At 39.4% G+C, this 26,168-nt stretch overlaps 3 protein-coding genes and 1 non-coding gene across 4 annotated transcripts; 3 read left to right on the top strand and 1 right to left on the bottom strand.

The window, feature by feature from the left end:
• The first annotated feature begins 392 nt into the window (after nucleotides 1-392).
• Nucleotides 393-3,442, top strand: emg1 (EMG1 N1-specific pseudouridine methyltransferase). Its single transcript, XM_017473285.3, has 5 exons — nucleotides 393-691; nucleotides 1,261-1,362; nucleotides 1,480-1,621; nucleotides 1,966-2,174; nucleotides 2,822-3,442. The coding sequence occupies exons 1-5, from the start codon at nucleotides 542-544 to the stop codon at nucleotides 2,933-2,935; spliced, it is 717 nt and encodes a 238-aa protein (XP_017328774.1). The 5' UTR covers nucleotides 393-541; the 3' UTR covers nucleotides 2,936-3,442.
• Nucleotides 3,443-4,246: 804 nt separating this feature from the next.
• gtf3c6 (general transcription factor IIIC, polypeptide 6, alpha) lies at nucleotides 4,247-5,741 on the bottom strand. Its single transcript, XM_017488228.3, has 2 exons — nucleotides 5,447-5,741; nucleotides 4,247-5,348 (listed from the first exon to the last, which is right to left on the bottom strand). The coding sequence occupies exon 2, from the start codon at nucleotides 5,292-5,294 to the stop codon at nucleotides 4,758-4,760; it is 537 nt and encodes a 178-aa protein (XP_017343717.1). The 5' UTR covers nucleotides 5,295-5,348; nucleotides 5,447-5,741; the 3' UTR covers nucleotides 4,247-4,757.
• A 979-nt stretch (nucleotides 5,742-6,720) lies between these two features.
• nop2 (NOP2 nucleolar protein homolog (yeast)) lies at nucleotides 6,721-16,571 on the top strand. The gene is made up of 16 exons (XM_017476528.3): nucleotides 6,721-6,877; nucleotides 7,463-7,601; nucleotides 9,211-9,250; nucleotides 9,353-9,411; nucleotides 9,520-9,791; nucleotides 9,890-10,112; nucleotides 10,216-10,415; nucleotides 12,090-12,179; nucleotides 12,262-12,349; nucleotides 12,465-12,605; nucleotides 13,144-13,283; nucleotides 13,494-13,583; nucleotides 14,492-14,614; nucleotides 15,341-15,438; nucleotides 15,558-15,694; nucleotides 15,779-16,571. Exons 2-16 carry the CDS (start codon nucleotides 7,496-7,498, stop codon nucleotides 16,144-16,146), a joined length of 2,175 nt encoding a protein of 724 aa, XP_017332017.2. The 5' UTR covers nucleotides 6,721-6,877; nucleotides 7,463-7,495; the 3' UTR covers nucleotides 16,147-16,571.
• LOC124628773 (small nucleolar RNA SNORA29) lies at nucleotides 11,840-11,978 on the top strand. Its single transcript, XR_006983449.1, has one exon. It is a non-coding gene; the product is annotated as a small nucleolar RNA SNORA29 (small nucleolar RNA).
• Nucleotides 16,572-26,168: the final 9,597 nt, after the last annotated feature.

Raw genomic sequence — 26,168 nt, 5'->3', positions numbered from 1 at the left:
GGGTTACATATTTTTTTCTCCTGTTCATTTTCTCTCCGACTGCATGGGTTTCCTCAGGGGTCCCTAGTTTCCTCCCACTTCCCAAAACAATGATAAATTGTTTTGAATTTAGTTTGAATGCATGTGTGAATGTGTGTTTGCACGGTGCCCTGCGATGAACTGGCATCCCATGCAAGGTGTGTCCCCGTCTTGCGCCCAGTGGACATACGCCGGATACATGAACCCATGGAAGAGTCTAATGATGACGAATGAATTAATTATTTATCCCTGTGTCCATATTCTACCGGTTAACGATTGTGTGTGTGTGTGTGTGTGTGTGTGTGTGTGTGTGATAACAAACTCTTCAAATGTATTAGACATTATGATATAATAAGATAAGGTACTGCTAGTCTATTTGTGTTTATAATTGAAGAAATGTATTACGTGAAGGTGAGGTGTTTATGTCGCTTTTATTCTGACACAAAAGCACTTCAGAAGCACAGCAGCGAGTCGCTTACGATATGACGCACAAGTACTGCGACGCGCTTTAACCTCAAACAAGATGGCAGCTCACACGGGGGAGAAGCGTGGTCTCGAACACTTAGACGAATATGAACCAAAAAGAGCGAAACAACCACGAAATATGCACGACAAAATGATAGAGACTCGACTTGTTGTTGTCTTGGAAGGAGCGACGCTGGAGACCGTGAAGGTGAGCATAAAATACCAGAATGACGTAACCGTGGACAGAAATGCTAGCGGTGTAGCTAACTTTTAGTTAAGTTGGAAGCTTCGGGAACTAACTGGCGTTTTTGACGTGCTTCGAAACAAATTGTGATACACTGTATTAAAATGTTTATATTATCAGTCAGTTTTGTTAATCATCGCATCCATTTAGCTTCCTCTCGTAATTAATGCTGAGAGACTAATTTACTCCATTTAACGATGGTCAGCTTCCAGAACTTTCTGGGAACGCATGGAGAACACGTATTACTTTTAGTTTAAGTACATTTGTCTTAAGGTAATATAACATTTCATTATGTAGAATGGTTCACAGAACGTTCCCCCTAATGTTAGGGGAACGTTATTATCTGAACCATGCCTATACAAACCAGTAAATAAACGTTTTGGGAATTGTGCCTGAATCAGAATGATATAAAAAAAAAATTATACACAGGGAAACGAAATGGTAATCATATGGAAATGTTCAGTGTTTTCTGGGATATTGAGTTGCTGTCTGTTTCTGAAAAGAGTTTCTCAATTTTGTGCTGTTTCTTTAAGGTTGGGAAGACATTCGAGCTGCTGAACTGTGACCAACACAAGAATATTATAATAAAGAGTGGAAGGGACCCTGGCAATGTTCGCCCAGATATCACTCATCAGGTAACAATAGACCTATAGACCACTCGACAATCTGTCATTTAATTGTGCTTTATACTGCAGAGCAGCTGACATTGCTGTGATGGTGTTAATGAAAAGAAATGGTTTGCCTTTATACAGTCTCTGCTTATGTTGATGGACAGCCCACTGAACAGAGCAGGACTGCTGCAGGTGTACATTCACACAGAGAAGAACGCTCTGATCGAGATCAATCCTCAGACACGAATTCCCCGCACCTTCCCTCGCTTTTGTGGGCTCATGGGTAAAGTTATATAGTTATATATATATATATATATATATATATATATATATATATATATATATATATATATATATATATATAAAAATGTAAATATAAAATTAATGAATTATTATTACAGTTTCAGACCTATAGGGTACAACTGCACACAAGGATAAGTAAAGGGATCTCTAAAAACAGTTGAACTATGTTGCACTGAATTGTACAGCATTGTTTTACATTACGTCTGTGTCTGAGAACATTTTTGAGTTAGAACTATGTTAGAATGAAGTGTGTTTATTTCACTTGCAGCAAGAATTACACTTGCAGCGAGTCTCTGCTTAGTTTCCTCTTATTTTTACTCTTAGTGCAGCTCCTGCATAAGCTGAGTGTGAGAGCGGCTGATGGGTCGCAGCGCTTGCTGAGGATGATTAAAAACCCTGTTTCAGACCACTTGCCTGCAGGATGCCCACGCTATGCCACGTCCTTCAAAGCAGGAGATTCCGTCTGTCCCAGAACCCTCGTCCCTAAGGATGGTCCTGCTGTGGTTGTTATTGGAGCATTTGCACATGGCACGGTGGGTTTGTCATCACGCCTACTAAACCAGTGGTTCTCAAACCACAACCTCAGAGTCTCTCAGACTAGACCAGTGGTTCTCTCACAATGCAGATGTGAAGCATGGACTCAATGGGAGGCTCTGAGGACTAGTTTGAGAACCACTGTACTAGATGTGTTAAATATCAGCATGCTTAATTGTTCCCATAAATATCATATAGAATTGTATTAATTATTGATTGAGCTTCATTTGATAATGAAATGTTCCCGAATGGTCAGTCCATTGTGAATAGTGTTAAAAATATAGAACTTGGATTTGATTTGACCCCATACATTTTCTGAATTATGAAAGATACCATACTGTTAGTATTCTGAATTTTCATGTGCCTTTATTCTCCTGTTCTAAGAAGCTGTTTATGTATATGTGATCTATTACTACTTAGCTGAACAGCGTCCTTTGAGGCACATGTGTGATGATTTATGTTTAAGCTTTCATTACTTAGCAATTACATAGCAATATTGCCCTCATGAACCAGTGTAAAATCAGAGTGAGGGAAATTTCCATCCACTCACTATTGCGCACATGCTCTAGACTAAATGTTGGCAGATGTGTACTGTGCCCTTTTGGTTATAAAGTAAGTGAACTCATTATGTTTTTTTCTCTTGTAGGTAAATGTGGACTATACGTTGAAGACAGTTTCCATCAGTAACTATCCTCTGTCTGCAGCTCTCACATGTTCCAAAATATGCTCTGCGTTTGAGGAGGTCTGGGGGGTGTTGTGATAACACACAGGTGATGGACTTTGGGTCAGACTAGGCATTCATCTGGGTGTTGACCAATGCATCGCAAAATCTTCACCTCTTTTTAAATGAAACTGCTAAGTTTCACTTCAGAAGTCATGGTCACATCAGTAGGCAGTACCAATGTTCTTTATAACACACTGATGATGACTCAACACTGCTGTCACTGTCATGTGTTTTCTGTTGTGATCACAGAAATATTTTGTACCTTTTCTATGAGCTTTCAAAGATAACGTTAACATTTTCATGTTAACAAAATCTATAATATTGTCTGTGTACCAATAAAACAATTTCCTTGTGTCTAAAATGTAACTATTGTTGAGGCTGTGTGTGTAAAAAGGATAAAAGTAGAAACTCAATTAACATATTGCATGTAGGAGATAAGGACATTCTACTTTGTGGGGCTAAGGTTGTAACAAATGTACAGTTATGTGAATTTGAGATGGTTTTTTTTTATGAGATTAAAGACGTAAAAAGCTCACAAAAGAACTAAGTCTGTTTTCATATCATGCTGATGCAGTGTTGCTTTGTGTGGAAAATGGACAGATATGGACACAACTAACATACTGGAAGCAGCTTGACTGAAGAACATGCCAGTTGATTCAATTATGTTGAGTAAAACTAGTCCAAATGCAGTTATATGCCACTGGCTCCTATCTGGCAGCTTCAATCAAATATTCTGATTCTTCCCAGCATGGGACTATGCTGTTGTTGGCTTGTCTTTTCTAACAGACTTTTGGCTCTCTGCTGAAACTCTGATCACTTTTGGCAATTCTTTTGTAGGGCTGCAACTAACGATTATTTTGATAATCGATTAATATTGTGTTCTTCAGACCGTCATCTTTATATGTTTCATTAGAGCGGCACCAGACAAAAGTTCCAGCATCTTCTCCTTGGCCAATGCAGATTTGAGATTCATCACTGAATATCACTTTCATCCACTCTCCATGATTGCTTTTCTTTAGCCCACTGTAACATTGTTTTCTCCTGTTTCTAAGTGTTCGTGCTGTTTTCCTTTGGTTTTTCTATACGTAAATCCCATTTTATTCAGCCATCACCAGTCTAGTCTAGTTAATACTGAACTAGAATTACCAGTACCCTACTGTAACATTGACAGTAATTTTTTTTTTTTGTAGTGTTGTGATTGACTTGTGTGTGTTCATTTGACCACAATTGTTTTCGTTGGATCACATTAAACCCCCTAAATTTATTAAAATACAAAAAAGCAAACCTAAATCTAAGATAAAGAAAAAACTCTAAGATAAAACAAAGGCAACTTGAGTAAACACTAAATACAGTTCTTAAATTATGTTATTTATTGAAGCAAAAGTTATCCAATACCAACTGGGCCTGTGTGAAAATGTATTTGCCCTATAGTTACTAATTCCCCAAATCCATGGAACTGCATTTATATTGGGGTTCAGCTGGAGTAGACACAACCAGACCTGATTACTGCAAACCCTGTTCAATCAAATCTACACAAAGAACTTTTTCCAACAGCTTAGAGTTGATTAAAAATGTCTTATCCAGTAGCACACTATGCCAAAATAGTCAATATGTATCAGTTGGATCGCCATGGTCAATATTACAATAATGATCATGAAACAATACATTACGCAGCAGTGTACAAGACATGCTGTTCAGTGATTAATATACTTCTTTTAACTTGTATATTGTGCATAAAAATTTTGTAGAAATAATTATTTGTGCTTGCTTATTATATTATGTTTATTTATGAACCACTGTGTGCCCTTCAGCCACTAGAGTGAGATTTGGTCCCTGTACAGTTCAGGTCCAGGTCGTGTTACTCTGCCAGGTTTTCTCTGGTCTCTCCTGGTACACTGTCCTCCTTTACTGAACGCTGGTGTGTCTCCGCTTTTTCAGTCTCCGACTCGTCGCTGATGTCTTCTCCAGCATTTAGTGTCTGAAGATCTTTAGGGTCCAGGGCGTAGTGACACACGGTGCTGGATCTTCCACACACTTCCCCTTCGTTCAGAGACAGGACCTCGATGCCCCCGGAGCTCGTCTCTCCCTCCTTCCTCTCGGACAGGAAAGTCCTCTGGAGCATCAGCTTCTTCATGGTGTGACACTTGTATTTGAGCACAGGGCTCGAGCTGGATTTTGTCCGATCCTTTGTCTGCTCTTCAAAGATGACGCATGACCCCAGCGCGTCCTCGTATTCCCCGGCGAACACATAGCGGCCCACCTGCACCATGGGCTGCTCACTGCTCATGCCCACCATTTTACACACCCCACCGCGCTTACACAGCACATCCGAGTCAATCACTCCGGAGAGCTCAGCCACGAACAGCTGCTCCTCTTCCTCCCACTCGTCCTCCATCTCCCTCACCTTCACTCAGAAATGTTGAATTTCCCACTTCGCTGTTTGTGGTTCCTGTAAAACGTGTTAACGCGTGTCTTATTTCCCACCTGTATTTGGACAAATCCCGCCCCTTGCACTGGGATTGGCTATTGGGTTATATTTGACATTACCTAAATCTGGACCTAAAGCGCGCGAAAGTCCAGTCGAGGCCAGAGCCCTTGAGGTTCACGTTGCGATGTCATGACGTTACGACCAGAGCCCTAGAGATAGAGAGAGAGTTGCGCCAACGGAAGTTCAAAACGCTTGATCGTCACGTGATTCATGTAGACGTCAGATAGTTCCAGGAAGTTATTTACGGGCTGTTTGAATCCATAGAGGTTAGGCTCTGGTATGCTTAGTTTGTTTTTTTTTTTCGTTTTTTTGTACGCGTACGCTAGCGTGTGCGCACAGTCATACGCATAGCCCTTCCAAGTATACTCCATTTGACAAGTACGCATGCGCATTACGACAACTTGTACTACCCCTCCTGGCCTACAAGAGTCAGTACAGAGCAGTAAAACAGGTCTTCTGGTGTGAAAGGCGACAACCTTGAGAATCAACGGCCCTGGGTCACTGCTGCCACCTTGTGGAACAACTAAATAGTGCAAAATAATTCAATGCGTATGTGCAGAGTACGCACGGTTAGAAAAATTTGGCGCGCGCGTACTCTACTGGTGACGAAATTTGCGTCACGCGTACTGTAAACTTCCTAGCGTAAGTGTAAAAAGTGAAATATACTTTCTGCTTTAGAGAGGCAGAACTGCGATTTTTGGTAATTAGTAACCAATAAATGCATTGAGTTAAAATATTTATATAACACACCGACATGTGTATGTATATTTAGTTACATCAATGTTGTTCAAAAATAAATAAATAAAATCCACTAATATTTGAGGATCAGTGTGATCAAGGGCTCTGATCGAGGCCCACGGTAGTTGTCAGGTTTGCATGACAGAGCAGTCCATTGACCAATCAAAAACAAAGATCTACAGAAAGGGGCGGGCACTCAAAGTTACAAACACCAATTACAGCAACCAATTATTCAACCAGAATTTAACAAAACACACCATATAATATGATTGGATTAACATTTATCAAATTAAATAATTATTTAATATCTTGAACAACGAATGCTAATATCTACACAGTGCTAATCAGTTCAATTATTAATTGAAATCCCTCGATAATGGTGTAAGGCAAACAAATATTCAAGAAGGCTGCATATTAAAGACAGATTAAAGATGAAACAGCATATTAAAACACATTTTCCACAAATAATCCTTTGTCCGCAGTCCTACAACAGTTGTAGCAGCATCACCTTACGAACCAATCCTGTTGTTGAAGGCGGGATTTGTCGCAAAACGGGTGGGGGAAAATACACGCGCGCTGGTGATGTCGCAAAAAGTCTGCGACGGAAGTAGTGCGTGTTGGTCTTCCTGCAGTCCAACGTGTTCTAGAAATATTCACGTGTGTTTCATGCTGTGATAGCTGAGTTTATACTGATTCACAGTACAAAATAGCACCGTTAATCCCGACGCAGTCTTGAGGCGAAAACAGTAGAGGTGAGTTGATAAACATGTACTGCACTTTTAAAGTAGTAAATAATAGCACATGATCAGTTTGAGGTAGCGAAATGATAATTACTTGATTAGCTAAGATAGCGTTTCTATGATTAATTTTCACATTGAACTTGAAACAGATATATAAACTAATCACAGTAATGTATACATATAATTTTCTACAAGAAAAGAATTGTATATTTCATTTCTTTATTATATGGCTGACTGGCATGCTTATGTTGTATGGGATAGCTAGCTGCAATTTTTTTTATGTCAGACAATTCAAGGGACTTATTGATTTATTTAATCCTTTGTCATATTGTTGTTGCACTTGAGTATTTTAAAAGATTTAAATGAGAAGGAGTGCAGAATATTAGCATATTGTCATCGAAAAACCCGAACTAAATAATGCAGAAGTTCAGTCCTCCTTTTTAGTGGTGTATGTTTGCATCACAAGTTTAGATGCACACAGCTTAACTGTGTGTGTGTGTGTGTGTGTTTTAAAAAATTTTAGAACCAAAATTATTATGCTAATTTGACTAGACCTTTCCATTGCCAATAGTCTTGAAGCTGCCTTCTTGTGTTCAGGGGTTATTTCAGTACAGCTGTGCAGAATCAGTTATGGGGAGGAAGCTCGATCCCACCACCAAGGTGAAGCGTGGACCTGGACGGAAAGCACGGAAACAGAAAGGCGCAGAAATCGAGCTGGCCAAACTTTTAGTCAATGGTATTATAAAAACCTCATTGTACACATTACACACAGATGTAGAGAACAGCTGCAAATACTGTTTAACCTGTAAGTGCTTTAAAGAGTGAGATGTTTGGGATGTCATGCCAGTTTTGAAAGTAGTCCCATGATGTGGTTATGTCCAGTGTTTATTTCGTTAATGAAAACTAAGATGAAATCCTTCCTTCACTCCCTTTCACTCAGAATGTATAATGAAATATAATGACGTTTTCCTCAAGAAATAAGAAGACAAAAATGCCAGAAAGTGCAGCGTTTTTGAATAGGGCAACATTATTTAGTGATAAAATGTTTTATCCACTGGGATTTAATTGCTTTTTCTATAATGTTCAGCTAATATACAGGGTGTCCCAAAAGTCTCTGTGGTAAATGTGGTAAATGGTCTGCACTTATATAGCGCTTTTATCTGAAGCACTTTACACTGTGTCTCATTCACCCATTCTCACACACACACACACACACACACACACACTAATGGTAGCAGAGCTGCCATGCAAGGTGCTAATTTGACATTGGGATCAACTTGAGGTTCAGTGCCTTACCCAAGGACACTTCGGCATGTGGAGTCAAGTGGGCCGGGAATCGAACCGCCAACCCTACGATTCGTGGACAACCCGCTCTACCACCTGAGCCCTCAGTACACAGGGGACTGTGTTTGCAAGCACCACGTTGGTTGTACATTCATCATTGGTTGTTCATGGACCTCCACGTGGGCTTTAGTAAGCCTGTAATGGGACTGGGCATTTCTAAAATGATTTGGCATTCCATCCAAGAAACAATTAAAACTTTAAATTATGGTATTTGTGTTTTTATTCTGGAAAAATAACATATTGAAAATTTGAAGGGAGATGAAAGCTAACACTTAGTTTTCATTGACTAAAACTGTTTAGTTAAACTGGACTAAAACTAACAATAACCACAGTAACGAAAATATGACGAGCTATTATATATTTTCTTTTGGCTACATGGTGACATTTCTTCATGAAAATAGTACGTATTAGAGTTTTGACAGATAGTGAATTTTACCGATACCGATTACAAAGTTGGGCAGTACCTGCCAATAACCGATTAATCAACCGATAGTTTTTAATATCGGTACTGAATGGAAACACAACACTCAAAGTAAAATATTGCTGAACTTTATTACAAAAATAAACAGTACTGTCTATACCATAGAAATGTACTGTACTTTTTTTAATGAGCTAAATATTCATGTATATATTAACAACTAATTAATATTGAACTAATTAAAATATATACATCCGAACTGAACCAAAAAGTAACACTCTGAATAACTCCTTTTCGTTGTCGATGTTTTAAATCATATGACCACTGCAACAAGGGTTAGAAGATGATTTCAGTCTTCTGAAGATCAGCTGCTGAGGTTAACTCCTTCTGCTGAGTTTGCAGAAATGAAGTGTTATGGTTTGATTACAAATTTTCCACACGTAATGTGTCAATCAGGATGCTATTCAATTACAACCTGTATGAAATGACCAGCTGTACACATTTGGAGGAAATGTATCCTGAGATGTCGATTTCTTTGGGGAAAATTGAGAATATTTTGTCATTTTGTTTCTAATTGTTTCAGAGGATGAGCCTAAAAAACTGTCTAGCAGAGGCAGAAAACGGTAAGATGGTTTTCCTCTCATCATCTCCTGTGTTAAAGTGGTCCGTTAGTTGTTATTATTTGTACTGTCAGATTGCTTTATTGATTTGCTGAATGTCTGCAGTGCTGTGAAGAGAGCAAAGGGTGCCACTGCACGCACAGACGAAAAACAGCCCAAGAAAGGTACAGATTACTGAAATGTAATTGCCTGAACGATTTTCTCCTCTTTAAGGAACGACAAATTGTGCACTCATCTGAACAAAATTAACGTTCCTTGTTCATCATTCGTAGGATTCTCTGATGACAACAGCAAATGGCTGACACCAGCAAAGCGAAAGCGCAAAATTGACCATTCAGAAGGGGACGATGACAGCGACAGCCAGTGGGAGCAGGAGGAAGACGATGGGGATGAAGTAGAGGATATAGAGCAAGGAGTAAAAGAACAACTTGAGGCTGATGATGATGATGATGATGATGATATGGTCGATGACTATGGAGCGATGGAAGATAGCAGTGAAGGACAAGAACAGGAGGACGAGGCAGCAGGCAGTGATGGAGAGGAGGTGTGTAAAATGTTCTTAAAGTGGAAAACGTCTAAAGTGGCAAAACTTTGTACGAGTTTTACAAAAGTTTGTTTGATTTCCCTCCCTTTGTTCCACAGCTGCTACCTATTGAACGAGCTGCCAGGAAACAGAAAAAACGCCAGGAAGCCGCAGCACCAGAGGGTGAAGACGATGACGATGACGACGACGATGATGATGAGGAGGAGGAGGAGGAAGAAGATGATGAACAGGAGGAGGAAGAAGAACAGGACACGGTGCAGGCAAACATTGACCACATGGACAGGTTTAAACTGCCTAGTGCAGAGGAGAAAGACAAAGAGGGTGAGTCATAGTTACTAACTGCACGATGTTTGGGGGAGAAAAAACAAACTGCACACAACAGCCCTGTTAACTATTTCCTTCATTCCTCTTGTGTCTGGTATAGGACATTTGCTTCTAGACCTGCAGAGCGTCCACCAGAGGATCAAAGACAACGTGGATGTGCTCTCTCACTTCACTGAGAAGAGAGAGGAGGGGAGAACACGATCAGAGTACCTCTCACTGCTGAAGTCAGATCTCTGCACATACTACAGCTACAACGACTTCCTTATGGGCAGTCTCATGGAGCTGTTTCCTAACGCTGAGGTGTGTGTGTGTGTGTGTGTGAGAGAGAGAGAGAGAGAGAGAGAAAGTCAAATCCATTTCTTTAGGCATTAAAGTTGAGAAAAGTTACATAACATACAGTTGTAGTTTTAGTAAAAGACTTGGCTGATTCACTTTGCCTTCTTTGTTTTGTTTGCCTAAAGGCCTTAAATCTGGCACAGGGAGTAATACTAACAAGTATATAGAATATCTGACCATTAACGTCGGATATGTAAATATTTTTATTTAATCAAACATATAACAGATTTGTCACATAATGGACAGCGGTTTGAGTCAGAGATTCGATAATGAGTCAGACCTCGTTATCGAATTGTTACAATGTCATTTTTACTGATGGTGTATAATTGAACAGAACTTTTTCATAACAGAGATTAAAGTGTATTTCCAACTTTTTTTTTTTTTTTTTTTTTTTAATCGGCTTAGCATGACACCTTTCCTCACAGCCATATCTGTGATGTGTGATGAGATGTGGGGTAATGTATTAATTCTGCCTTCACGTGCTATCAGAGTTATCGTAAATACGAGTTTTGTGCTAGGAAGTTGCACGTGAATGATCCCTCAAGTCGTAATTACAACCGGGAAACTCTGATCATTTTGATACCCGAGTTTTCGAGATGGGACGAGTCTTAAACTTTCAACATGGCGGAGGAGAGTGCAGTTTCTGTACTGCTTGACAGGTTTTGTTCATTTTTCTAAATGTTAGCACTTGCCGTTTTGTCATTCATCAAGCATTCTATACATTTTGTAAATTTTTACACCGTGAAGATAGCTTGTATTTGAGCAAAATTCCATTATTGTCAGTAAGCTAGCATGCGAACACGACATACTCGTCATTACCACTTCAGAAGTGTAGAATTATTCCAATAGCGCATGAAGGCAGCTTAATATCCTGCGTTTCTCTGGGTTTTTGGTCCTGCCCAAAACCATCATGTCAGTAATTTTTACAAACTGCACTGTATGTGTCTGGTAAGATTACATTTACCATTTGAAATAACCCCAGGGAATCTATATCTTATCCGAGTTGACTTGTTGGTAAAGATTCCATCGTATCGTGTGATAAAAGAGGTTTTGCACTTTTTCTTCATTATAGTATGCATTCTTTTCTGTCTGCCTCTTAAACCAAATCGAAAGAGAGTGATGGCGGAGTTTAAAAGGCAGAACAATAAAATATAGACCGTGTTTAAAATGACTTCCAGGTTTTGGGGTACATTACTGAGATCCTAGCACAGGCATAGCCAGCATACATGTTACGGTCGTGTGACCTACTAATCAACAGCTTGCACAGCTGAAATTGCTTTTTAATAAAGGTCAAAACATAGTAGGCGTAGTGTGATAACCATGCATACGTCACGAAAACACTCGGATTGCATTTGGATGACGTTTTTGATTAAGGTTTAAACCTTCACGTTCCTGTTGTAGTACCACCCATGTGCATCGTCACTCATGTGTGGCTATGCTAACAGGATAGAGGAACCTGCTGTCAGTGTCTGAAGGGGCAGCTGGACAAACCCACTCCCTCTATATGTACTGACAGCACATCACTACATATTAAGCGATTTCATGCGTGATATATGTGCTTCACTTTTGGAGTGTTAAAAGTATGAGGAAATGTATTAATCTCTTGTGTGGTGTGTGTGTCTATATTTGCATGTTCAGCTCATAGATTTTCTGGAGGCCAATGAAGTTCAGAGGCCTGTCACAATTAGGACCAATACCCTTAAAACCAGGAGGAGAGACCTGGCTCAGGTAAAGGATCTATATAGGGACTTATATTTCCAACTCAAAATGTACGTGGAAAATAAATGTTTAACATTTTCTGTTCACACAGGCTCTGATCAATAGAGGAGTAAATCTGGATCCTTTGGGGAAGTGGTCTAAAGTGGGACTGGTCATCTTTGATTCCTCAGTTCCCATAGGTTAGTCCTATAGGGATTGAGATAAATTACGTGTTCACAGGAAAACCGCTTGGGTTTAGCTGCTAACAAATCCAGAGTTGTGAAAGTGTTTAATGTAGTAATCCCCCCCCCCCAGGTGCAACTCCTGAGTATCTAGCTGGGCACTACATGCTGCAGGGAGCGTCGTCACTGCTTCCTGTAATGGCGCTCTCTCCCCAGGAGGGGGAGTCGGTGTTGGACATGAGTGCGGCTCCTGGAGGGAAGACCACATATATGGGTAAGAACATTCATACTTTATCATGCTTCATAAGATGAGTTCTGTGTGTAGATAGATAAATAAACTTTTTATATTTATGTTAAATGTAGATAATCCTCATTTGTAAGGTGCTTTGGATAAAAGCACCTGCTAAATAAATAAATGTAAATATAAATACTTTATTACAAGATACCTGATCACAAACTATTCATAAATGTTTATGTTGGTGGGGAAAAAAAAATATTAAAACAATCATATGTGTGTGTGTGTGTGTGTGTGTGTATATATAAATATATATATATATATATATATATATATATATATATATATATATATATATATATATATATATAATTTTTATATATATATATATATATATATATATATATATATATATATATATATATATATATAAATAATATATAATATATATAAATTATCTGGCAGTGTATTTCTGAGTAAATGTTACAGGATTTATATCTAATGATAAAGCTTGTGAGGCTAGAGAAATGCTTACTAGATTTTGGGATTGAATTATGTGATATTACATGTCTTCCAGCCCAGCTGATGAGAAACACAGGAGTGATAGTTGCTAATGATGCCAGTGCTGAGAGGCTTAAAAGTGTTGTGGGAAACGTCCATCGTCTGGGAGTCACCAACACCATCATCTGTAACTATGATGGCAGAGCGTTTCCCAAGGTCTGCTTCCACTCCCTATCCAGCCATTACCATTTAATAATCGCTCATTTTGCAAACTCTTTCCTTTTTTTCTTTCACCAAATTTCTCTATTTGCTTTTCTTATTTTGCTCATTAAAGATAACATATTTGTTGCACATTACCCTATGTTTTGTATTTTGCTTGTAGTCCTCCTAACCTATGTAGTTTTTTTTTTTTTCTGTGAATGGAAGGTGATGGGAGGTTTTGACAGAGTGTTGTTGGATGCTCCTTGCTCAGGTACAGGGGTCATCTCTAAAGATCCAGCAGTGAAAACTAGCAAGGTATTACTTGGAGATTATTATTATTATTATTATTATTATTATTATTATTATTAGGTTCGTAGTTGTATACTATTCGTGAACATTGTATCAATTCTACCCTGCTAAAAAAAAATCAGTAGAAGCCCTCATCTATAGAATATATAATGGGTTTAATGGTTATAATAGGAATTGTATTGGTTTTAATGGAAACTGTAATGGTCCCTCTGAGTCTCTATTGGTAATTTGTTGCCTTCTATTGGTGGCATTTTATGTCTAGTTGATGCCATTAAGGACCAGTAATGCTTTTAATTGTTAGCTGATGTTTGTATTGGTATTTATAGTGGAAACCATTAGAATTTTTGTGATGGTTTCTATTGTTTTTTTCAGCAGGGTATTTATAATGAGTAATTTTGTTATTGGTCAAAATGAGACACTGAAACCCACTGTATTTTATGTAGCCACAAATGAGTGTAACGTTGCCTGACCCGACACCGATTTAACATGGGGAAACTCAAATTGTTTTAATGCTTGCTGCTGTCAAGTTTGTTATGTTTAACATAATTTAGTAAGAGAAGTATGTAGCAACCCAGCTAGCTTGTTGTTATGGAAAAGTCAGTCCTAGGTATTGACTGATACTTATAATTTAAAATGACAATGGGTCAGGGCATCGCAAGAAATAATGTCCCATGATTTGGAACCTCATTATTTCTGCCAATTGGGAAGTCTGGTGCTTTTACGTTTCCAACATTTTCCATCATTAATGTTTTTTTATTTTGGGGGAAATTGAAATAACAATTTCAACTATTACATGTTAGGTTTTAATGCTGCTTAAAGAGCATGCAATGAACCCACAATGTACAGTGTTTTCCATTTTGAGTATGAAAGAAACACATTTGCGTTGAGTAATTTGTTCTCCCTCTGCCTATTAGGACACTTCAGATATTCTGCGCTCGGCTCATCTACAGAAGGAGCTGATTCTGGCTGCCATTGACTCAGTCAATGCCGACTCACAGACGGGTGGCTATCTTGTCTACTGCACCTGCTCCATTACGGTGAGCTTTTTAATACACAAGGCAGTCTAGTGAAAGATAAGAATTCTTAAGAATTTGGTGCTTGAATTTTTATTTATGTATTTATTTATTTACTGTTTGTTAGGTGGTTCTGAGATTTGTGGAATGTAGGTTTATACACACACACACACATATATATATATATATATATATATATATATATATATATATATATATATATATATATATATATATATATATATAGGCGTCCTATAGTTTCCAAAAAAAACAACCTAAAATTAAATAATTAGCTAAATAATTGAATTATAGTAAGTTGGGCTGCACAGTCTATTGTACGATTGTGATTTAATTTAGCATAAATTACGGTGGTGTTAATGACCATGTTAAAATAACAAATTGTCTATTACCTCACCATTCATACGTTTTAACTAATTGGTTACATATTCTGGTGGCATAATTATTGAAATAAACAGGTGGTTGAAATGCCAGCTTTGCAGTTATTGATTTGTTAACCCGTTATTTGGTTTGCACTTTAATACTTGATGAAATGAAATAAACAGCAAAAGACAACTTTTAAATTCACTTGTGTGTACAACTCATCAACTTAATCAAGTATTTGTTCTGTTCGAATCTAAATTAAAATTGAAAAGCAGTGACACATGCTAAACAAAGGGCATAATAGCACAATGTGTAGTTTGAAGTTGCATACACGGAGAAAAATCTGTGACAAAAGGTGGTGTATTATAGGTGGAAGAGAACGAGTGGGTTGTGGATTATGCCCTAAGGAAGAGAAATGTAAAACTGGTTCCCACAGGATTGGACTTTGGCAAAGAAGGCTTCACAAGGTACTGTGGCAAGAACATGCAATGGTTTTCCAAAATCACAATGACTAAGGGATTTAACATATTTCAATTGTCAATTAAAATTAATCAGTTAATTAAAATGGTCAATGTCCTCTACCCAGATTTAAAGAGCGACGTTTCCACCCTTCACTTAAGCTGACTCGGAGGTTCTACCCACATTCCCACAACATGGATGGCTTCTTTGTGGCAAAGCTGAAGAAGTTCTCTAACACCATCCCCACTTCACCTGCAGTTGACGGTAAGAAGGATGATGCATGCTAAATTTTAGACTAAATGGTTTATTAGTCATTTCTAATTATTTCAATTGCCTTTTGTGCTACAGAAGAGAACGAAAAGGCCAGCGAAACAGAAACACCTGCTACATCAGAGGAAAAAAACTCCAAACCAGAGTCTAAGCAACAGAGCAAAGGTACACGGGGAAATGTCAAAGCTGCTAGCAACAGCAAAACTGAAAGCCCCAATGCCAAGAAAAAGCCAGTGGTAAAAGGTAAAAAATTAAAGGATGAAGGTCCCAAAAAGAAAAGGGCAAAAATGGATGAACAGAATTCAAAGGAAGGCAAGACCAAAGAAAAGCTCCAAGCCCTAAAAATACACAAAGACATAACAAATGAGTCTGTGACTGAGAAAGCAGAGGGAAGCTTGCTTAAGAAGAAGACAAACAAAAAGAATCAGAAGAAGCTTTTTAAATGAAGAGGAAAATGCGGGGGAACAAATTTAAGAAGATAAAAAAATGTGCTGAAGGAACAGCAGGCTGGACAGTGGAATGGAGCTTTTATAACGGAACCAGAAAACGTCCTTAAGACATTGTGTATACCTGTGGACTTTAAAAAGGCTTTTAATGTCTTCTAGGATGTGCTAGACCCTGGACTTTTATTTACTATTCCTGTCAAAACCAAGCAGAAATATATTGTAAACAACAATATGGGAATAAATTGTCTTGGTTTACATGTAAGAATAATGGTGTAAGAATAGGATGTTTTGTCTAACCTTCTTGATATGGTAATATGGTGTGAAAGCATGTATTTTGAATTTCGGATTTAAATATATATTGGTTCTTTACAAGGTCTATGTAGCCATTGATATTACATCGGCAAAATAAACTTTGATACAAATGACTGGATGTTTAAATAAAACAGCTATAGTTCTTTGGATCATGTCCTGCATTTAAAAATGAAAATGCATCTAAAAACATCTAGAAGACTGTTTACAGGCATTGTTCATAGAAAACGTAGCCACGCTGTGAGTGCTTCAGTTTTAGCCTTTGCTTTTGCTTTGGTGACTGGATTTATCAGGTATAAATCATAGTGAAGGTTGCATAACTGTGATCGAACCACAAGCATTTTAGGTACTTAAAGTAAATGACTCGGCACTGTATTACAGGCTGCGTGCAGCAATACTGGAATATCTTTAAAAATAACAAAACCACTAATACTCACTGGTATGGAATGGTAGCTGTGGTTAACCAGTGATGTTAAGAAAAAAAATGTAAATGTCTGCCACTCCAATCAGTATCGTAGTGCAGAGACCTGGGGCAAAGGCAGACAGGGTGTCCGCGGGTCCTTAAAAAGTCTAAATGTCCTAAATTCCTTAATGTAAACATAAGGCCTTAATTAGCATTAAAATGTCTTAAATTCATGTTTCAAAGGTCTTAAAAATGCAACTGAACCAAAACTGTAAAGAAGAAGATTTAGATTTGATTTTGGCTTATTGCTGTTTGAGATGGTAAACCTGTGTGACTGTGTTACGCTCAGTGTGTGTGCGGCTCCTCACTGTTTTAGAGTGGCTCGGTTCGCAGGAAATGCCGCTCCACACCAACTTCATCTGTGTCTGTGCTGTGAGTTTGAGTCGCTTATAACCTGCAATTAGACACAACGCGTGCCAGATTCACTGTAATCTCAAACATTTTTGTGGGCAGAGGTTTACAGCATTTCACCTGATTGCTAATGAGAAGTGAATTTTTAAAAAAACTGCTGCCAACTAAAAGGAGGTTTTCTGCCAAAATAAAAGCCAGAAGGTTTAATGCAAAAAAGTGAATTAAGTCAGAAATGTATTACTATTGATACATTACTATTTGTACCCCAAATAAAAATGTATTCTTAAGTATCATTCAGTACAATAGTAATATTCCAAAATAGCAAAGGTTTAACATTTTTTTAAATATATATTCGGGCTGTCAGTGTTAATGCGTTAACGCATGCGATTAATCTTAAACTTTTAGCGCATTTTTTTTTTTTTTAAAGCAAATTAATCATTTGACAATCAAGTTTGACCCCAACTTTTTCCCGTTATCACAGCGTGGATGGTTACCTAACTTTGTGTGATTAGGGCACGGCAAACATGAGTAATACGAGTACAGATGAGACGGAGTTCGCTCTGCTGAACGGCAAGTTTTGTTATAAAAAGCTTGCAAATGGAAGTTTTGATAAAACCAAAGTTGTGTGCACTTATTGCAGTGAGGAACTGTCCTTCTACCGAAGCACAACAAGCTTGAAGTACCATCTTCGGGCGAAACACATTTTTGCTGATGTTAGCAAAGATGCTAGTGCTGAGACAGGGTTAACAAGCCGTGCTTGTGAAACGACACTGGCGGACTGCAGCCGGGGCAAGTTTGTCAACTGTGAGAGTACATGATATAAGAGAATTTCCTTTCATCAACAAAACAACAGCAAAGCTAACTAGTGCAATTGCTAAATGGATCGTCACAGACTGAAGGCCCATCGACATAGTTCAGGACCGCAGGCTTCAAGACATCATTCACATCGCCAGAGGCGACCCATCATACAAGCTACCTTTGAGAGGAACTATTGTTACGAGAAGAAATTAACTGTACGCCACTGAGAAAGCTATGAAAGTGAGGCAGTTGGCAGAAGGTACTTTTATTGCACTTACTGGAGACCACTGGACATCAGTAAGTAACCATAACTACCTCGGTGTAACACCACACATCGATGACAACTGGCAGCTGCACTCATTCACTTTTGGTGTGTTAAAAACAGAAGAAAGGTGGCAACCGCTCTAGATCCTAGGTTCAAAGACCTTAGGTGCTTGCCCAGGGCAGAGAGGGGAGAGGTGTGGCAAAAGCTGAGTGCGATGCTGAAGGATCGAGAACCTGCACCACAGACCTCTGGAGAAAAAGTGGAGTCAGAGCCACCAAAGAAGAAGATGGCCCTCCTACTCATGGGATCGGAGTCTGATGACGAGGTACTATAAACAGATAAATCTCTAGAGAAGTACAAGTCAGAGCCCTGTGTCAGCATAGAAACATGTCTACTACAGTGGTGGTCACCACAAGCAGGTACATATGGTAAGCTGGCCCATAGTGCAAAAAGGTACTTGGCTACACCTGCCTCAACAGTGCCATGTGAAAGACTGTTCTCTTTGACAGGCCACATTCTATAGAAGAAGAGGTCAGCTCTATCATCTGAAAATGTGAATAAGCTAGTCTGCCTGAGCAACTGGTTGAAAGAAGAGTAGACTGTATGATTGGTTGACAGGAGGCATGTTGCACAGATGCACACTGTGAAGTAATTATCTTTAACCGAGAATGTAGACTGTTCACTCTCTCTTCACAGACATTATGGCATTCCATTTCTAAAATAGGCCTACTTATTGTTGCATTCATTTGAGTTGATGTTACTACGAAAAGATTTACAGCTAAGCTGTTTGCGACTTTGTAACAGACATTACTTTGTAAGTTGTTGGTTTCTGCTAAATATGTCTGCAGTTCAAATGGATGCCTCAACAATTTAAGAGATTGTTATTGAACACTTGTTAAGCATGTTACTGTTAATGGTTGTGATAATAAAACTGAAGAATCTGTTTCCTTAAACCAGTTTCTCATGCATTTATTTATTTCAACACTGCACGTTTACAAGTAAATTCTAGTATTTTAAATTTGCGATTAATCACAGCCCGTGACTGTGATTAACTTGATTAAACTTTTTAATCGATTGACCGCACTAATACAAAGACTTCTGTACATTTATAACACTACTTGTTACATTTCTCTGGCATTAAATTACAACAAAATTAGTAAACACTGCTGCGAGGGGGTTTCTAATACAGGTGCTGAGGGACTGATGGTAAATGTGACATCTTTTTCTCTTCTGACTTCCGTCTTTAATCTCTATATTTTTTCCTCTCTTGGAAAGTCATGGGAAGGAAATGCTGGATTTTTTTTCTTTCAATGTTGGAGCAAATGATAATACAAAAAGGATATTTGCTACGGTCTCCCATATACCTGTATAGAAATTTACCCTGCTATAGTTTACTTAAACGCAGAAATGGTTGTATATGCACGAACACAATCCATTATAGCTGATGTATCGTGTCGCATGATTGAAGTGATGTGCAGGTTGTACATTTTTTTGGAAATGTCTTGAATATGGTATTAAAAAGTATTACATTTGAAGAGCTGATACCTGAGGATACCCTGGGCAGGAGACCTGGTAACAGTACAGAAATGACAACAGAGAGTTCTTGCTTTTATGGGAAGTATTGACTGATGAACCAAAACTTGTATATACTGATTAATGACAGTTGGCGGCTCCAGAGCGCAAGACATTTTACTGTGTTTAAGAAAGCATCTACAGTCAGCTCTAGAACTACTGGCACCTTCATCATGTATCAAGTAAATCATGCAATGGCTATAAAAATATGTACATGTCTGAAAATGCCCATTCCACTGTTTAATTAACATGTTTAAAACAGCTAGAGCTGAAGGGAATCTGCCTGGAAGAGGACTCGCACATAGTGAGGAGGATAGCTAGAGAATTAAAAAAAAAAATCTCTAAGGATTTACAACAAACAACTACACTATTTGGCCAAAAGTGAGTGGTCACCTGACTATTAAACCATATGTGAGCTTTTTGGACATTCCAAAACCATGGGTATTAACATGTAGATCCCCCCCCCCCCCCCCCCCCCCCCTTTTTGCGGCTAGGATTATAGCCCCCATTCTTCTGGAAACGCTTTCTCAAAGATTTTGAAGTGTGTCTCTAGAAATTTGTGCCCATTCATGCCTGGCTTACCCATGTCATGAGGAACCAACCCATTTTAGGACTTACTGGAAACATGTTCTGAATTGATCACCATACACACCACTAGGGGTGCCCACCATACACACCACACTGCCCATTGCTGAACTTAAAGAAGTTGCATGGCATTGGCCAGGTAGCAACAGTATAGACTTGCTAGAGTGGCACACTTCTAGGTAATGTCCATGAGGAAGAGACTCTCCTCGTAGAGTGGCTGGTCACAGTAGGGGCTGGGGATTTGGCCCACCTATAAGCCAAGGCGATGATATCCATCACCCAGTGGCCCGGTCTCTAATTTTTAGACAGCGGTGTTCTTTGTGTCTTTCATCCATGGCAGATCTGATTAACAAATCACTGCCATCCATTCCAGATAGTACTATAGGGTGTGTACTGGGAATAACAGGGAACACTCACCAGATTCCTTTTCATGGAATGCTGCAAGATCAACTGGTTTCTTTAAAAAAAAAGTTGATCATATAACTGTGGACAGCAACCTACAAGGTAACAAGTCATCCGACCACCAATGCATGCAAGTCAAGCACATTGCCAAGGCAGGTAGTTCTCTCACTCTTTTGCTGAAGGAATTAGCAGGGAAAAGGCAGTCTTTAGAGACACTCATCTCATCCAGCCTGTACTCATCATGTGAGGTCTTAAGGGCGTCTAGTACAAGGATAAGATTCAATGTTGAGCTCTTGTGGAACAGTCAATGGCAAAGGGATCTTGCTCTCTTCAGAAAGGCTGTGACAAGATTTTGAGGCCTGAATGGGACACCACCCACTGTGCTGTGACACACTGCAATGGCTGCCATATACAAATTATTAGTACTCTCAGGACCAGGCAGTGCAGTGTATACAGATGATGGCATGCATCCCATTCACAGAACTGTTTCTAGCATGTACTAGGCGCTCTTCTATTCAAGAGTGTCTCTTGGACTGCTGGGTCGCAGGTAACCTGTCCAAGAGTGTCGGGTCTTTCCATCTATTTTGGACAATAGATCTATGTAGAAAGGTTGCTGCCAAGGTGTTCTATCCACTAATGAGAGCAGCTTTGAAAACAAATGTCTCATGGGCCACTCTTGGGACACAAGCATGACTCTGATTGTGGTCTGATTCAGTGGCAGAGGAAGAAATGTATCGAATTGAATTGAATTGTAGGCCAGTGCATCCTGATTTGGCAGACAACCAACTCCATGAGTGAGAACCACAGTGTGTTTGGCATTAACAAAAAAGTTCTCCTGTGTCTTACCAAATGTTACCTATATATGGGATACCATGTCCAGATGCCAATCTCTGTAGTTTTTAATTGTGACATCCTGGCAAATGAGTTTCTGAGCACATGGCGGTGACTCAGAACTGGTAAGCAGAATTTGAGGGTTAGATAGACCGCCTTTAGTTCCAGCTTGTTAATGTGTTCTACATGCACACTAGGGCTAAACAGTACTGGGCTCTGTGGCACCTCACTACCCCACAGCCACTGAAGGGGATGTTTGTGGTGATTGTCACTTTCAGATGGGTCACATCAGGAATCTGACTGGTAAGCATGATAATGTGTGGCACATTTGACATCTCTGTGGAATAAACTGGTCGGTCTTCAGGGCCTCCTTAATTCTCAGTGCCGCGTACAGTTGCTTGCCTTGCCTCTCTTGGACCAACACTTCTGGACACGTATGACAATTCTTTTTAAAAAAAAAATTTTTTCAGTAGGTTACTTTTTCCTTTAACCAGTAGTGTAAATATAAATGTAAGTGTGCCAGTGGAGATGCAGGATGTGCCACAAATAGTCTAATAGGAATTCTGGCAGTTTTCAGTGAGTCAATCTGCTCAGCTTATCAATAAGAACCAATTCTTTTATCTAATGAATGGCTCACACTATTTTGATTCACTTCTTTGGATTTGCTTCATGAATGTAAAATAAGAATTGCCGTAATGACTGCTGATTGCTGCTGTTTTGACAAATACAGTGAGCATACTGGCATTGATATTATTGTGCCTGCTGTGTCTGCACTCTTTCATTAAACATTCCTGAACATATAACCAGTGGCATTGGCATATACAGTGAGGGAAAAAAGTATTTGATCCCCTGCTGATTTTGTACGTTTGCCCACTGACAAAGAAATGATCCGTCTATAACTTTAATGGTAGATTTATTTGAACAGTGAGAGACAGAATAACAACAAAAAAATCCAGAAAAACGCACGTCAAAAATGTTATAAATTGATTTGCATTTTAATGAGGGAAATAAGTATTTGACCCCTCTGCAAAACATGACTTAGTATTTGGTTTAAAAACCCTTGTTGGCAATCACAGAGGTCAGACGTTTCTTGTAGTTGGCCACCAGGTTTGCACACATCTCAGGAGGGATTTTGTCCCACTCCTCTTTGCAGATCTTCTCCAAATCATTAAGGTTTCGAGGCTGACGTTTGGCAACTCGAACCTTCAGCTCCCTCCACAGATTTTCTATGGGATTTAGGTCTGAAGACTGCCTAGATCACTCCAGGACCTTAATGTGCTTCTTCTTGAGCCACTCCTTTGTTGCCTTGGCCGTGTGTTTTGGATCATTGTCATGCTGGAATATCCATCCACGACCCATTTTCAATGCCCTGTCTGAGGGAAGGAGGTTTTCACTCAAGATTTGACGGTACATGGCCCCGTCCATCGTCCCTTTGATGCGGTGAAGTTGTCCTGTCCCCTTAGCAGAAAAACACCCCCAAAGCATAATGTTTCCACCTACATGTTTGACGGTGGGGATGGTGTTCCAGGGGTCATAGGCAGCATTCCTCCTCCTCCAAACACGGCGAGTTGAGTTGATGCCAAAGAGCTCCATTTTGGTCTCATCTGATGTTCATTGGCAAACTTCAGACGGGCATGTATATGTGCTTTCTTGAGCAGCGGACCTTGCGCGCGCTGCAGAATTTCAGTCCTTCACGGCGTAGTGTGTTACCAATTGTTTTCTTGGTGACTATGGTCCCAGCTGCCTTGAGATCATTGACAAGATCCTCCCGTGTAGTTCTGGGCTGATTCCTCACTGTTCTCATGATCACTGCAACTCCACGAGGTGAGATCTTGCATGGAGCCCCAGGCCGAGGGAGATCGACAGTTCTTTTGTGCTTCTTCCATTTGCGAATAATCGCACCAACTGTTGTCCCCTTCTCACCAAGCTGCTTGGCAATGGTCTTGTAGCCCATTCCAGACTTGTGTAGGTCTACAATCTTGTCCCTGACATCCTTGGAGAGCTCTTTGGTCTTGGCCATGGTGGGGAGTTTGGAATCTGATTGATTGATTGCTTCTGTGGACAGGTGTCTTTTATACAGGTAACAAACTGATATTAGGAGCACTCCCTTTAAGAGTGTGCTCCTAATCTCAGCTCAGCTCATTTCTTTGTCAGTGGGCAAACATACAAAATCAGCAGGGGATCAAATACTTTTTTCCCTCACTGTACCATATGAGCATGTTTAAAATGAATGTACAAATTATGCACAAAGCAACAGAGCACAGCAATGGAGTGTTGAGGAAGGCTAGGCTCCTCCACCACATCCTCCAGTGAAGGCAGGGGAGAACATCAAGGGGGTTCTCTCTGTTTACAATTTACGATACATACCACAAACAATGCCTCAGTAAAGCCACCAGAATAGTGGCTGATCCCTCTCATCCCTTCATACCTCTGCTATCTGGCAGAAGATACAGAGTCCAGGTCAAGTCCATCAGATTCTGGAGCAGCTTTTTCCCACAAGTTCTCAAAAAAAAAACTGCCTTCTGCTCACCTACCTTGGAGTTAATGGACACAACCCCATCATACACTAGCCACGTTGACCATTAACCACCTCATCTCCTTATCTTGTTTCCTCTCACTACTGCATAGGAATAAGTATTACTTGTCCAATACAGCACTGTCACTTTATTTCTATAACCCAGGGACTTCTACACTGCTAGTGGTGATTATGCATACCACCCACTACACCATTTTATTGTGTGTTGTACTTATTGTATTAAACCATTGCTTGTATTTATTATTCCGTCCACTTTATTGTACTTATTGTATTGTCTATTGTACACTACCACTGTGTCTCCCTCAATTTTTACACTACATGTTGTCAACTGTGCACACTTCTGTCTGTGACCTCAGTAATGTTGCACCAAGGCCTTGGGGAAGTCTATTTCATTCTACTGTATACTTGTATATGGCAGGTAGCAGCAGTAGATACAACCAAAGAAATACTCACTTGTCAAAACTGTTCTCTTTGCAAATTTTAAAGATGTTAGGAAATCTTTACAGATTGTTGACATTCCCGCCAAGGTTAATATGTGTCCCACAATATCACCCAGAAATCGGCTAATGTTTGAACGACATAGAAACGTACTATTTGTCTGAATGTTTTTGTCAGGCACATATTTCACTGCACTGGCTACAGATACTGTCGCACACTAAAAAAAAGCCTGTCACTATGCCACTGACCTTCATTTCTTTCGTCTTTCATGTGTAATCCACAATATTTTAAATGACACACATAACTTCACTCGTCCTATTGCTTATAGAAGTCCCTTATAAAAATGTTATCTTGAAAATAAGTTGAAATGATAAGAACTCTAAGGGGTCAGGTATGCAGAACATACAGAAAAGAGTCCACCTGCAAGCACACACACGCTGTGCTGTTAGGTGACATGTTTGATTAGAACGGTCCATTGAGCCCAGTACAGGGAGAGAAAAAAAACTCTATTATTTTCTCCTGGCTGGAACATGTGCGGTCTGATGGGGTCAGTATGGGTCTTATCTGGCTCTGTCTAAACTGTCAGTGCAATATGAATAGTAGCCTGCGTTTTGCGGCTGACTTCGCATTAACCCTGTTGACATCTGACTGCAGCGCATTCATTGACTCTAACAGAGGCTTGTTTAACACATGAACTCCCGCCACAAGCCTCACTTTTCCCGCCATTCACCGCAATCACCATGGCAACAAACGCACTCAACCACTTGCGACGGATGCGTCCGGTGTCTCTACTATGAAGTGAAATTTCTCTCCTCGAGAAAACATGCTAATCACCGCTCATTGTTCGAATATGTGCACAGAGTGTGGGCAAAGCTTTGATTTTAATTACAGTGCTGTGGAATCACGCAGAGGAGATAATGGCGCGTCGTGCTAAAGGCATTCAGACCTGTGGCTAATGGAGTTTAGATTTTCCTCCTCTCAGGCCGATTGAGCACTATTGTAAGTAGTTAATTACAACTATCTCCAGCATACAAATATGATTGAAAAGGTGTGTAGGGGTGTGTGTGCGTAGGAGGGCTGAAGCCTACATATCCTACAGTTCACAAATGCACTCACACACGCATTATTGTACTAACAGCCCATTTTGACTCATGCTCATTTTTATTAATTTACCATCGGCCTCATTGCTCTAGGATGATTACTACACATTGCGGAGGTGGTTCTCCTGTAGTCAGAGATGTTTGCGAATTTTATTTATTTATTATTATTATTTATTATTATTATTATTATTATTATTATTATTATTATTATTATTTACAGTTGTGTATCCTTTAAATTGATAGTTTTATTGGTTTATATCAAATAGATGTAATTTAGACAGAAATGTAAAATTTCCCAAACTCAGCCAGATGCTCCCTGATTTGAACTGAACCTATTTACAGGTGCAGTCGGTCCCTATACTGAACCATATC

This window comes from Ictalurus punctatus, chromosome 1 (assembly GCF_001660625.3).
Source record: "Ictalurus punctatus breed USDA103 chromosome 1, Coco_2.0, whole genome shotgun sequence".
Lineage (NCBI taxonomy): Eukaryota > Metazoa > Chordata > Actinopteri > Siluriformes > Ictaluridae > Ictalurus > Ictalurus punctatus.
This window is presented reverse-complemented; position numbering and strand designations above follow the sequence as displayed.